At 40.1% G+C, this 14551-nt stretch overlaps 1 protein-coding gene across 1 annotated transcript in view; it reads right to left on the reverse strand.

Annotated features, from left to right (window-relative positions):
• LOC110055207 (macrophage mannose receptor 1-like) overlaps positions 1–14551 on the reverse strand; it is a 61126-nt gene that overhangs the window by 1771 nt on the left and 44804 nt on the right. The window contains exons 11-15 of the mRNA XM_089285772.1: positions 5650–5952; positions 4845–5177; positions 4207–4269; positions 3626–3673; positions 20–115 (exon numbers count right to left, since the gene is read on the reverse strand). Coding sequence (XP_089141898.1) covers positions 20–115; positions 3626–3673; positions 4207–4269; positions 4845–5177; positions 5650–5952 — 843 coding nt within the window. The remainder of the gene's footprint in view (positions 1–19; positions 116–3625; positions 3674–4206; positions 4270–4844; positions 5178–5649; positions 5953–14551) is intronic.

Raw genomic sequence — 14551 nt, forward strand, 5'->3', positions numbered from 1 at the left:
CAATTTTTGTTTGACTTACTGTATTTCTTGAAAAATATAGCAGCCAGTGCTACTACAACGATGAAAGACACTGATCCGACGGTTGAAACTAAGGGGATTTTGCTGAACGTCAGCCCTAAAAAAACACATAAACCATGGAGAGAAACAGATTATTCATAAAAATAGAGGATAAAGCTTCGGAATTAGACGACTATTATACCACATATACACTGGCCGGGCAAGCTAGGGAGAATACATCACGATATGTAAGCAATTATCAAGTATTAAAGTTACTAGTTGAGAGTCTGGGTCGGGCGTCATGAGGGACGGACGTGTGTTTTAATCCGGAGCGCACTAACCTCCCGAAACCTCGGTAACTATTTTTATTTAAAGTCTTATGGTTGAAGACACCATGCCTACGCCGGCCAAGAAACAAGGTTTTTGTCAAGACGTTTCCGGAAGGCTCGCCAATTAGAATATCCTGCGACGAAGACTTGGACAATCTTTAAACTATTCACTCGTTGAGGGAAGTATAAATGTCACAACCTGATAACTAGGCTATGTGTCTTTATTTTTATAATTATTATGTTAAGGGAGGTTTTTGGAGCTTTTCGTGTTCGTTAGCCGTTTCCGCAGGGACCAGACTTAATCTAGTTTTTGGGACACATTTATATTATTTATTTATTTATTTTTTTACTTTGCTGTTTTTCTTTTTTTTTTAAGAAAACTTGTTTATTTACCGTAGCTACGTTATATCTTTCACTTATGCTCGATCCAACAGCATGCAAATTCCTATCGTTAAATGTGAGAGGTTTAAAAAGTAAGAAGAAACGCAGATCTATTTTTACTTATTTGAAAGACCAAAACTGCCATTTTTACTTTCTGCAAGAGACGTATTCGGAACCTAAAGACGAAATTGTTTGGAGAAGTGAATGGGGAGGAGAAATTCTGTACTCGCATGGCACAAACCCGAAAAAAAGGCGTCTGCATTTTGATAAGCCCACAATTTAACGGCTTCCAAATCGAATATTCTTGCAGCGACTCTCAAGGGCGAGTCATTCTGGCCAACATAAACATAAATTCTGTTCAAATATCTCTGCAATATTTACGCTCCAAACAACCTTCAGGTGCAAAACACCTTTGTCAAAGATTTAAATCAGTTTTTACTCTCTAATGCTAATGTCAGCCGACTTATTGTTGGAGGCGACTGGAATGTCGCACTCGGCGCCATCGACAAGAAGGGTGGAATACCTTGGAGACCAACGACATACCGTGATTATATAATTGCAATGTGTGAAGAATTAGATTTGATTGATATATTGAGGAAGAAAAAGCCTAATGCAAAACTATTTACTTATGAATCAAAACCGCTAAAAATGAAATCGAGAATTGACTACTTTTTAATCGCAAACTCAATGTCTCATCTAGTTTCTCATGTTAATATTGGAATCTCAATTGCCCCGGATCACAGAGCGGTAAGATTAAATGTTAATTTGACATCCAACAAACGAGGGCCGGTCTGTGGAAGTTCAACAACTCTGTTACTTGATGATGAATTCGTCAGCTTGATCGAGACTAGTTATTCGGCCATAAGTGAAAACTTTTGTGAATTGGATGATAAACAGCTAAAATGGGAAATGATCAAGATGGAATTGAGGGGCTTAATAATTCAGTACGCAAAACGCGAGGCCCGAAAGTCTAGAGATTACCTAGAAAGGTTAGAGCAACGGCTTGCTGAAACGGAAGCGTTTATCAACAACAGTAATGAAAGTGACGGTAACTTAGAAACTAAATTAACACTACAGGAACAGTTAAAAAAAGAATTACAGTATCTCTACGAAAAGAGGGGTGAAGGCGCAATGTTTCGCTCTAAGCTTCGATGGACCGAACAGGGAGAGAAACCAGCAAGGTATTTTTTCAATATGGAGGCAAAAAATCTTAATCAGAAGACTATTACTGAGCTGGAAACTAGCGAGGGGGTTAAAATAACAGGTCACAAGCAATTATTACAAGAAATTGAAACTTTTTACCAGAATTTATACCACTCAGAATATGCTGGTTCACATGAACTCTTCGCAGAGTTCGTTCACTCCGTGCAACTTCCCCGGCTGAGTGATGATGACAAAGAAAATTTAGAAGGAGAATTAACCATCGAAGAATGCCGTCAGATTTTAAAAACCTTCAATTTCGGGAAGTCACCAGGTGAAGACGGCTTTACAGTAGAATTCTATACAAAGTTCTTTGAGCTTCTAGCTAGCGATCTAGTTGAAAGTCTAGACAAGGCATATTCGAGAGGGGAGCTGTCAATTTCACAGAGAAGGGGGGTTGTCACCCTTATTCCAAAGGCAGATTCTGACACGTTGAGGCTCACCAATTGGCGGCCAATAACCTTCTTAAATGTTGACTACAAGATTGCATCCAAAGCAATAGCTACACGAATTAAAAAGGTACTTCCGCAGCTAATACATACTGACCAAACAGGCTTTATGAAAGACAGATTTATTGGTCACAATATACGTCTACTATGTGACCTCTTAGAACAGACGGAACTGGAAAATATACCAGGCATTCTTCTCCAGCTCGACTTTCGCAAAGCCTTTGACACAATCGAGTGGCCAATGATTCAACAAGTCCTGTCTTTATAAACGAAGCAAAAACCAGCGACAAAAATACAGGACCACGTTTTTCTATTACATTGAAGACCACATGCAAAAATTCAAGCCCTTTCGCGAAAATTTTGTTTTCACCCAAATCGTCACTTAGCATGGTTTTGCACTCACCCCGTCAATTATCAGTGATAGTTTATGTAGAAGCTTTTATTTAACAGGTGTGCCTCTTTTTGCATCTTGCATCGGAACAGTCAAGAATTTTCAATAGTAATGTTCATCAAAGCAGTTTTACTCTATGGTGCTGAGACCTGGAGGGTGAGCAAGCAAATAACGGGCAGGGTTCAGGTATTTGTCAACAGATGCCTTCACTTCATCCTACGAATCAGATGGCCTTTGGTAATTGGCAATGAAGACCTGTGGGAGATTACCAACCAGCAAAGGATGGCTACCCAAATATGCAGAAGAAAGTGGAGGTGGATTGGGCATACGCTCGAGAAAACCCAGGACTATGTGACAAGGCAAGCACTATTTTGGAACCCGCAGGGCAGGAGGAAACGGGACCGCCCTAAACTGGCCTGGAAACCATCAGTGGACCAAGAACTGCGTCAATCTAGATCTGACTGGCAGAAAATTGCTAGACAAGCCAAAGATTGCTCTGAATGGTGTGCTTTTGTGGATGCCCTTTGCTCCCCATACAGGAGCTATGGGTAAATGATGATGAAGATCGAAAAAGCTAGTGAGTATGTAATTCTGCACTCCTGACCCATTTTTGCCAAATTTTGAATTTTTACGCTTACAAGTATTATTACATGTAATCTACATATATTGTGCTCAGATTTTTATTGACTCGCAGTTATAATCATGCCCTATCCCTATTTGTAGTTCAGCTGTCAGAGATTGTTGACAGTTCTAGGCATGTATTTATAACAATTACTTAATATTTGCCAATGAGAACAATACTTCAAAAAGACTTACCCATAGGCCACTCTACACATTAATAAATACATACGATTAAGTACACAAAATTATTGACTCACCAGATGTGACTGGCGGAATCACAGTAACAAGGGTAGGCATAGGAGCTCCTAACAACAAAAAAATACATGTAGAGTGTAGAAAGAAGAAAAGAATTATACACTGTATCACTGTGCAGTCATAAGTTAATTGTCATGTAGCTCTTCCACCAACACCCCCTCCCCCCTCCCCCTGCTACAGTAACTCCCTCATTATCCAGCTACAGACTCTTATTATAAGCAAAACCCTCAGAAGTTCTCACAGAGGATACATGTTTAGGTTCTGTAGTCTCCCTCATAAATGCTTTGCTCAACATGATAATAAGCTCCCCATCTCCATGAGGCAGCTGCTTCCAACCAAGATGTGTTCTTCTCTTGAAATAAACCAGTCCAACCTGCAGCATCTACAGGTTACCACTGTACGTACTCAAGGCAAAGCTAGATGCCAAACTGTGAATTCTAAACGATCATATTTAGTTACGAATGTCTAAAAGTACGACTTTTCCACTCAAGCTTAGAACTAATGCATTTTAACTGAAAAGTTTTTAACGAAGAAGTTTGAACAAACAACTGTTGACGGACATTTCGTTACTACTTGCACATACCTGAATAAGTAGGAGAAACCAAAACTGAATTTGACTGGCTGAAAATTGTGCTTGGGTCCGTCCCTGAAAATCAAGGTGAAACTGAGAGACTCACTCTTGCAAAGTTAAGGAGCGTGGTCTCGCTGTACGAGAAGCGAGGAAGCGAGGAAGCGAGGAAGCGAGGAAGCGAGGGAGCGAGGGAGCGAGGGAGCGAAGAGGCGAGGAGGCGAGGGGGCGAGGAGGCGAGGAGGCGAGGAGGCGAGGAAGCGAGGAAGCGAGGAAGCGAGGAAGCGAGGAAGCGAGGAAGCGAGGAAGCGAGGAAGCAAGGAAGCAAGGAAGCAAGTAACCTTACAAGCTAGCACGCCTGCAAACTAACAAGAAAGGAAGCAAGAAAGAAGGTAACTGATCTAGCCAGTAATTGACGAGACAGCCAGCTGTGATACAGGTAGATGCAGCCAGAAAATAACCTACAGCTACCAAGAAAGCCAATCAACCAAAGGATTGACAGCAGTCTACGTAACGAACCACCTGGACAGCGATCGAGTTTCAGTTCTTACGGGTTAATTTGTATATGACTATCTTTACCATGATCCATACATTTAGGACAAAGCAAACAATTAGAGAAGTTATGTCGTATTTGACCCTAAATAATGTCTAACCTATTGGTGCGAATACTTTCAAATCAATGACAGCTTTCAAATTGACACTTTCGCAGAGCCGGTGGCAACTGTATATCCCCTGATCATTTTCTGTCACGTTAAAAATAGACAGGAGCAGTTCTTTCTGGCATTTGGTGTGTGTATCTTTTAGTTCCACTTTATACTTTTTACCGCTTTCAGGCAAGGGTTCCGGTTCGTTGTTAAACTTCCAAAGCAATTCTGGTGGATAATAGTCATCACAGTCATAGTCAATCCAGCATGACAGGCTGACGTTAGAAGATATGTTTGCAGCAATCTCCGATGAGGTAACGGTTGGAATTTTTCCTGAGTTACCTGTATTAAACAATCTCAATCATTATTGAGGTCTTCGTTACTTCATAGTGAATGTTACCACGCAGAAAAAGTTCCTGCAACATCAAAACGCTCCCTTAAAATGTAACTTTCATGGTGCGTTATCGCCCTACAGGTCATGATTGATATTTTGCCCTTCAAAATGGCCCTTGCAGGAAACTACCTGTCTAAGTTAGATAGAATAAACAAAAGCTTGATAAACATTCTGCTTCTTTGGGCATCTCAATTTGAAAAGTGATAATAATAATAAAAAAAAAAACAAACAGCGTTAATAAACATGTTACTTGGCGTTCATACATCTTCAGAAGCGACGCGTATATCAATGAGAAATAATGAAATTTAATTCGAACAACATGAGACGTAACATAAGTGACCAAGTGTCTTAAAATAAGTTTTGACACTTGGTCGGTTTAATAAAGCCAGAGTTGGGCCTAATGGCGGTGTGATAACTTACATTGATATATCATCTGTATCTTACAAGACGCGTTGTTTGAAATACTGTTTCTTGCGCTGCACTTGTAGAATCCTTCCAGCTCCTCACGTCCCGGCGGAAGATGAAGTGTGCTCCGGAGAGTTTTCCCTCCATTCTCTTCTGACTGATAAATACCTTCTGTTCCGTTTGTGATTAGTTCTCCATCCTTGTACCAATGGACCTCGTGAGGGAGAGGCCATCCCGAGAAATGGCATCCCAGCTTCATTGGTTTGCCTTCAAATATTTTATTCGGTGAACTCGTGCTCCATTTTATTTCCAGGGAACCTAAGTGATAAGATATGGATGCGTCATTGAGTAATAACCTTTGACTGAATATGAAAATTCATATTAATGAGACTACTGCACCTTTGCACTGTATTAAGATTTCGATCTAAAACTATTTGTTATATTCTTGGTTTTTCACAACCATTAAAGTTGTGCTTAAAGCACTACTTTTTGAGGGGTTTTAGAGGGTCGTCATCTATAGTAACTAAATAACTTTAATTTTATTTGAGTGTCAGATGTATTTAGCACTGTTGTGCTAATTGGGAACACTTTAAATAAATAAACAAATATTTCAAATAGGGCATAAACTTCGGGATTGCTAGCAGCAACGAAATCGATCGCTCCTGTCGTTGGTAGGGGGAGGGGGGAGGTGTGGTAAATGCCGTTATGTATGCAACTTTAGATCACCACAAACTTCATTCCAACTTTTCCGTGAATTGGCTTTTTCATTTCTTGAGTTTTGCTGATGCTTCTATTTTCTCGTAATATAAAGGATATAGATTGTACAGACTCTCAGCCTACAAAGAAAGTTATGTGCATCTGCATAATCTGGTCACTCCTAGGTACACTACAACTGGTTAATTACCCGCTGACAATAAATCGATCCCAGAATTTTAGGGATTATCGATATACCGCTCATTTGCATAAGTCTTATCACCCCTATAACTCCCTCTAGCTAAGCAACCACTCGTTAAAAATTAAATCGAAAAACATTCAGTGGATTAGGTCAAGAAATTGCGGTGTTATAGAAGATTAACAATGAAGATACCTCTCTAAGTTTTAGGTGAATGCGTTGAGATGTTCGTCGAAATGTTTCGCACAGATTTATAGAGCTCACCCTGGAGCGTCACGCAAATTCAGGTGTCCCTTCGTAATACACCAATATGGCGGTCTTAAAACAGCATTAACATCTGGTTATGAAGGCTACCTTTTTTGTACCGTACAAACAAGCATTTATGTAAACACTTTTCTTACTACTTTAACTTCTCAAATAGCTAAAAATCACGAGATAATATATATTATATTTACTTTTTTTTTCGACAAATGCGTTCGTAGATTTATGTCATGCACCGCCAAAACTCTGAAATTCAAAATGCGCTGGTTTCCAAACGAAGGGCACTTTTCGATTGAAATTTGGTAAACAGATATAATTTCAGCAACTCTTATGCCAGATGAAGATAAAAATTTTAATGGGTCTTTAGTATTGGATTTCATAGTTTGATGGCGTCACGTGCAAAATCTTTATTGTACAAACGATCGTGAATGTTGGTTGGCACTACGCATGGAATTAAACGTACTTAGTAGTAGACATGATAAATACTTCATTTGAATGCAGCGGTTTCACTTAGAACAACACATGTAAAACAATACATGGCGCGAGTAAACGCTCTTAAGTGTCTAGTCTGTTCAAGTTAGTTCGCTGCATGTTATTCCTGTATCAGTTGTAATTTTGTTTTCAGCTACCGTATTCATTCGTTTATAAATTGGTGTGGGAACACAGAATGGATTTCGTGCAATGTGCCTTTGCGACATCATCCAAATATGCAAATGATTTCACGCGTATCTCAGTATCAGAATGAGATCCAGGTGTTTAATGAATATAAAATAGCTAGAGATCATAATTCAATAAAAATGCAAAACAAATTACAACACGCTGAAGCGCTTTTCATTGCCTATTTCCAGCTACTTATTTACTTTAGTTTTCGTCATTGCTAGAAATAACAAAACTGTTAATTCTTATTCAATAGTTTATCGCTGCTTGGTTGCGGTTCACAGTGTTTCAACAAGAAGGAAAGAGAAACAATGAATATACGTATTTGTACTGGTTCCTTCTATCACGCTGAAACACCTTTGAGCTTCAATCAACAATAAACCACCATGACCCATAGTAGCTTTCGACTTTTTCACGCACGCTTTTTCGCTTTTATAGTACAACCCTTCCATAAAGCAGCTGTATATCATCAATAAGAGGACAGACGCACAACAAAACGGCGTCGACTTGGTCATTACCACAACAGAAAGCCAGAAAGATCAAGTGTAGACTTCCAACGAGAAGATAAAAATTTTAATGGGTCTTTAGTATTGGATTTCAGAGTTTGATGACGTCACGTGCAAAATCTTTATTGTACAAACGATCGTGAATGTTGGTTGGCACTACGCATGGAATTAAACGTATAAACAGTTTTACATAAAACGAGGATGACATTTCGTTACGTGAGTGGCACTATCAGTTGTCAAAATTGATGGTGATTGGAGAAATACCCTTGTCTTTCAAACAAAGACTTGCTGAGGTTCGTGACCGTTACCCCTGAGCTGATCCCAACCAGATTCCCCTCCTAATTGACCCAACTGAGAAACATTAGAGTATTGTTTACAACAAATAGGTCTACGTGAAAACCTTGAGAAGTTCTTAAATTCCAACTCGGCTAACAAAAGAATAAAACCACAAATATGTAGAAAACCGAGGAACAGAAAAGAAAAAATAACGACGGGGAATTCATGAGGTCAGTTAGGGGTGACAATCATGACCCAGCATAGCCGGGGGAGTCTTTTTAGATACTCTTTTTCACAACTGTCACTCCGAGCAACCCCTAAACCTAGGGGAATGGGAAGCAGTGAAAGGTAACACGTGAGCGCAGGTATCCGTATAGTACCATAAGATTTGTCCCAAACAGGGGGAATAATTGAATTACTAATATGAAACCTTACTGGCAATAATATGTTCACATAACAAGGCAAGCAGTAATTAAAAGCATCATCTCAGATTTACAGTTTTCGTTTCCAATCCGGTTTTAATCGGAAACAAATCCCGCCATAATCAACACTAAATGAATTTTACGAACAAGTCCCTTCAGCAACATCGCATGATGGCAGGGCAGAGACGCGTGTCACTGGTTTTAACAATTCTTCTCATAATTCTCAATTTATCATCTCATCAAAAAGCTCTCGTTATGACATTTAACAATCACAATCATCATTCAACAGGTAAAAAATTGTGTCTTAGTGTCCATAGCATTTCTACAGTCATAATAGAATGACTTGTTTAAAGGTCAGGTCGCGACAACAAATAGCAAACTACATGTTTGCCTAACCAACATGTTTTAAACTGATATTCACTTAAGAAACCGAACTACGGGCGGAAAGAGTCACCATCATGACTTCACAAATATAAGCAAATGACTAGTCTCAATAGCCATAATGTCGAGAAAAAGGTTGTTGTTATTCATCGTGGTAGATGCAATAATAAAGTGCCGTGTATTATCGTTTGTCTCACGATGTAGTCACTTGAGATGTAGATCGCGACGTTTCGACTACTTACTGCTAGTCTTCTTCAGGCGATAAGGTCGACTGATTGCACGGTATCATTTACATCACAAAGGTCGGCTGTGATTGGTGCATTTCGATGCTCCTATTGTTCCATTGTTCCGGCGAGTAGCTGTTCCCTCAGTGGTCCGCTGTTGTACCGTTCTCCTGTTGTTGTGTTTCTTGATCGTGGGCATCCATGCTTCAGGAATTTCAATTCCATTATCCCTGTTGATGTTATTAGGGTGAAGTCTTATGTGAATAGCTTCCTTGACCTTACGTGTGTACCAGTGAAGATATCGATCGATAAACTTGGCCTCATTTCAGATAGGATAGTGACCGGTCTCGTGGGTGTATTCAGAAACGGCGGAGCCATAATATTCCATAAATTCGTGATCTTCAATCTAACAACGTAAGGGAGTCACGCCATAACTTCACAATAACAAATAAATCACATTTCTCATTGGCCATAACATTTTCAAAAGTCATGATTCTCAAATCACATTTCTCATTGACCACAACACTTCATGTTGTGACAGTAAGAGATAAACATTGTCATATTCATTGACCATAACACTTCATGTTGTGACAGTAATTGATAACAATGTTATATTTACTGACCATAACGCTTCATGTCGTGACAATAAATGATAAAATAAGAAAACCTTCATTGACCATAACACTTCATATCGTGACAGTGACCGATTAGCAGTCTCATATTCATTGGCCATAACACTTCATGACATGACAGTAACTGACAAGCAATCTGGTATTCATAGACTAGTCGGTATTTGGATAAAGTCCTTCTCACAAAAATCAAGAAGCATTTCTTAGTAAAAGCTGGCAACAAGAGTTTTCTGAAGTAATCTGACGTGCTGAAAACGAAAATGCTTGTTACCAAAGTTCATTTTGTGATCTTCAGTCTGAAAATGACGTCAGAAAATTGGCATTTAAAATGACGTCATCGCAATGATAAATGTGTAGAAAATGGGAAACCACTGAGTTAAATGTCACAAATTTGGATTTTCTAGAGCCAGTTCAGTTACAATATGTTACATACTTCGTATTTTGAGGAGTGTAAGACTTGCCTGTCTCGTGGGCTAATGTATGACGTCATTTATGTTTTCATAATATTCTCTCAAACAGAGAAACACGTTCTTTTCAACTGGCCGAATTAAAACAGAAAAGTGTTTCATATGCACTGGTATTTTGAGTTCAATGGGGCTTTTTTTCAATGAAGTTGATGGCTACGCATTTGAATGTGAAAACAGAAACGCGTTCACGGTCGTGCTTCCCTAATTTCGCTCTCACTGTCTGAGTCCAGTCCAGTGGTAGGTAAGCCTGGTTACTCAGCTTCGTTGTTTAGTATGCCATCGCTCGATTTCTGGCAAGTAGAAAACTGTTCTAAAGCTGTGAAATGTTGGAATGGATCCAGTTGTGACCCTAAAGAGAGCTTCTAAGTTGACTTGAAGCTGTGCATCTTTTGTCAGAAGCGTAATGAGCCAAAGGACGATGTAAAAGAAGCTACAAGTTACAGCAAAAATTTTGTTTACGAAGCGACGACTAAACGAAGAAACTACAGGGACGTAGCAAACAGAGAGGTTATCGATCGTCTGCTTGATTTACTTGGAAGAAATGACGATACTTGTATTGTTTTACGTTTGGAAACCATATGAAAGGATCAGGCTTGGTCGAAGAATGGGTCGAGAGTGGACTGCTTGGGCCAAATGCAACCGAACATGTCATGAACGGAAAAGCCTACAAGAGAGCTATGCGTGTCCACAAGATTACTCTGCAGTCATTGTGGCAGCTGCTGATGCCTTTTCTGTTAGAATTCTGCCAGAAATTGTACCCAGATCTTTTCCAAGAAGTATCTGCTCTTGCTTGCTCTCCCGAAAATGCTGCAGCACTGATAACATCCCTCAAGACACCATGAGTGAAAAATATGCTCGACGAATTCGTCGCACAAAGATCCGAGGAAAATATCAACTTCAAATGTTGGTGGAACTACATGGAAATGGTATCTGTTCTCCTCATGTTCACTCGGGCTCAGGGAGAGGGGATATGGGACCTGTACTTGCACAGTTTCCGCCACATGTTGCCATATTTTTTCAGATATGACCATCTGAATTATGCACGATGGGAATCAGTGTACATTGCAGAGATGGAGCAGTTGCTAAAGGAAGTCTTAGAAGAGTTCAAAAAGGGGAACTTCGTTGTCAAATGGAATGAAAACAAGTTCAACCAGGTCAGTCCCGATTACAGCCATGAATGGCTGAATGGGATAGGGAAAAGAGGTAGAGGAATCTTGGGGCATAACCAAGACGTCATGAGCATTGAGTTCACAATGAATCTACTTCTGGAAGGAAAGATCGTGACAAGAAGGATGAATGTTCATTGCTTACCATTCTCAAGCACTTCAAGGTATTTTCACCACCAGAACATCCAACCTGTCTTTATAACATTTCCACTAAAGATCTTGTCACTGATGAAATTCAAGTCTCGCTGTTAAATGCCAAAGAGCTTGGTCGGCAACAAATGAAAGAATTCGCGGAGCAAAGGTTGCCAAGCGTCTCTCAACAGCAGCAAGATAGATCATCAGAAGTGAGATTCTGGGACACGATGCACAAGAATAACGCTCCAACTATTGATAACTTGTATCAAGTTGTAAAGAGCAGCAAAGAGAAGAACAAAACCAATATTTTAAGAGCCGACCGGAAATGTCCTTCAACGCCTTATCATTGCTTATGCAGCCTTATCATTGCTAAAATATGAGTTGATGCCTGTACCAGCCGCGTTAGCAGAGATCAATGACAATCTCTGAGCTGGGCAGAAATCTTTCTTAGCAGACTTAATTACAAGTGGAATAAATTGCCCAAGTGAAATAGAGCTTCAAGGCAGCTCAGGTCTATTGATAGATGGCCTGGCATTAGTTTCTGCAATTGGGAGTGCTCAAACGTTTGGGGACTTTGCAGAGAGCTTTCAAGCAGCAGTTCTTCAAGCTGGATCGCGCTATCAACAAATCCACGTCATATTTGAGCAGTATCAAGGAGATTCCATCAAGTCAGGAACGAGAGAAAGACGCACAAAGTTCACTCGCCCTATCCTGCTATTGAAGATGGCAGTGTCCCTCTCCCTCACAGTTGGCCAAACTTCCTTGCATTGCCAGATAACAAGTCAGATCTAGCCAGGTTCCTACTGGAACACATCATTGTGAACACACCCCCAGACAAAGCTGTTCTAGCTGCTGGAGGATTTGTAGATGAAAGGGAAGTGCAATCATCAGAAAGAGCAATCGACCTGTCTGCTCTAAAGGCAACCCACGAGGAAGCAGATACACGTCTGATGGTTAACTGCATCAGCAGCAGTCTTGACAACGTAGTCTTTTTTTTTTTTTTGTATTTTATTGTTTCTATTTATAAGTTGTGCAATGGACAAGCGAAGAGACACTATAATGCTAGTTTTACAATTTTACATTAAAAAGGGATACACACACACAAAAAAAAGTAAAAAGAAAAAAAAAGGAAAAAGAAAGAAAAAAGAAAGAAAGAAAGAAAGAGAGAAAAAGGGAGATACAAAAGCCTATTGCAATGTAAATAGATCTCTATATACACCATCACAAAACATAAACTAAATTAGCTGAAGCAAGGTAGAAATTTGTGCCATTTATTTTGATGCGTTACTAATTTATTGCTGTTAGCTGCAATTTTCTGTTCAATCTGGCAAGTTGCTTTAACCTTGGCTATGAAGACCTTTAAAGAAGGAAGACTGTTCAAATGATGTAAATTCAAAGTTACCGACAGGTTCCCGATCCTCTTGTAAACGGTTGATTGGATTTTGCAAAGAAATAAGTGAAAAGTTACCTCGCCCAGGGTAAACTTGGGGGGAGGGGAGGGGGGGGGGGGTAGAGGAAGGGTTGTCTCAGGTAACCGAGAACATATAAATGGGACCTTTTGAAGGCGCGTAAAGATAAAGTGTAACACCGCCGCAAAGCTCCGTAAACCTACCGTGAAGCCTCCATTAAGGTGCCTTTTACGTTGAAGCATTTGAACTTCTCTAAAGTCTAAGTGTGTGCAATAGTGTGCTTTAAATTGATGTTGGGTTAGAAGGTATGCACCAAACTAAATCGCAGCATTGATCGACACCGCACTAAGCTGTCTTCTTGTGAACTTTCCGCCCACCCACAACGACAAAACTAGAATTGTTACTGCACATGCAGGCGTCCCAAGCTTGCGTCTCTAGAAAAGAGAAAAATTAATTCTCGGACACGAGCGTATTTATTCATGAAGGTCCATGAAAGCGTCACGTGTTGTGTGAGTTCAAGACGGAAAGAGCCCTGGTGACCGAGTTTGAACTGACGCGGAGTTAGGTTAGGCAGGGAACCTTCAGGGACACCCAACGACCGTTTTCTCTCGAATGCTTTTGAACGCTGTTTTAGGCTATCTGGAGTACTTTCAAAGCTCTGCAGGTTAATTTTAGGTTGCGCTAAAAAAAATTTATCTGTTCGGTTATTCTAGAGGAACTTGAGTTTTCTCGAACTTATTGGGGCTTTTTTTGTCCATTTCCCGAAAACGTTAGGTCTTATCGCCTTTCCGAAAATGATAGCTGACTTTTTTCGGTACCCAAAATGACATTTTTAACAATCCGAAAACAACAGACATTAAATTTCTCATATCACGAAAGTTCGAGGTCACAATTGTGCCCCTGAACCGTTGAGAATGAACGAAATATCATCGATTTAGAGGGTTAAATATAGCAGCCTTGTGAGTGCCCGATCTCCAACAAGCAGGAATCAGCGGTCTTCACGTTAGGTACCAGGTTCTCTCGGTTCTCCCGCCAAGTTTGGCAGTTCGTTGGAACTTGCATCGAACTCGAGCTCTGTTTTAGCGGGCCAAAATCCACTCTACCTTCGCTTCGCCACCGTGCACGGTTTCAAGGCAAAGGTTTCCGTTACCCAGAAGCTGAAGATAGCAATTACAGGCAACAACAACAACAGGTAAGCAGGTTTTGCATAAATTGAACGAGTAAAGTAACGTCAAGATACATTTCGTTTTGCCTTTGGTTGTGAATGTGTCATTATCAAGGAGAAGTTGCTTTGCTTGTGTAATCACTTTGGTGATGTTTACCTGCCGTGTATAAAGAGCTTTATTATCTGTTATTATCTGTTCTCAATAACTGAGGAAGAGCATGCGACATTTGTTATTGGCTTACATGTATATGCACCTTAAGTATGATTCCTTCTGATGCATGCTCTTGTAAGGTTAAGTTGCCCTCTGATGTGAATGCTAGTAAGCTA

The sequence above is a fragment of the Orbicella faveolata genome, unplaced genomic scaffold (assembly GCF_042242905.1).
Source record: "Orbicella faveolata isolate gen_17 unplaced genomic scaffold, um_ofav_v1 contig_13, whole genome shotgun sequence".
Lineage (NCBI taxonomy): Eukaryota > Metazoa > Cnidaria > Anthozoa > Scleractinia > Merulinidae > Orbicella > Orbicella faveolata.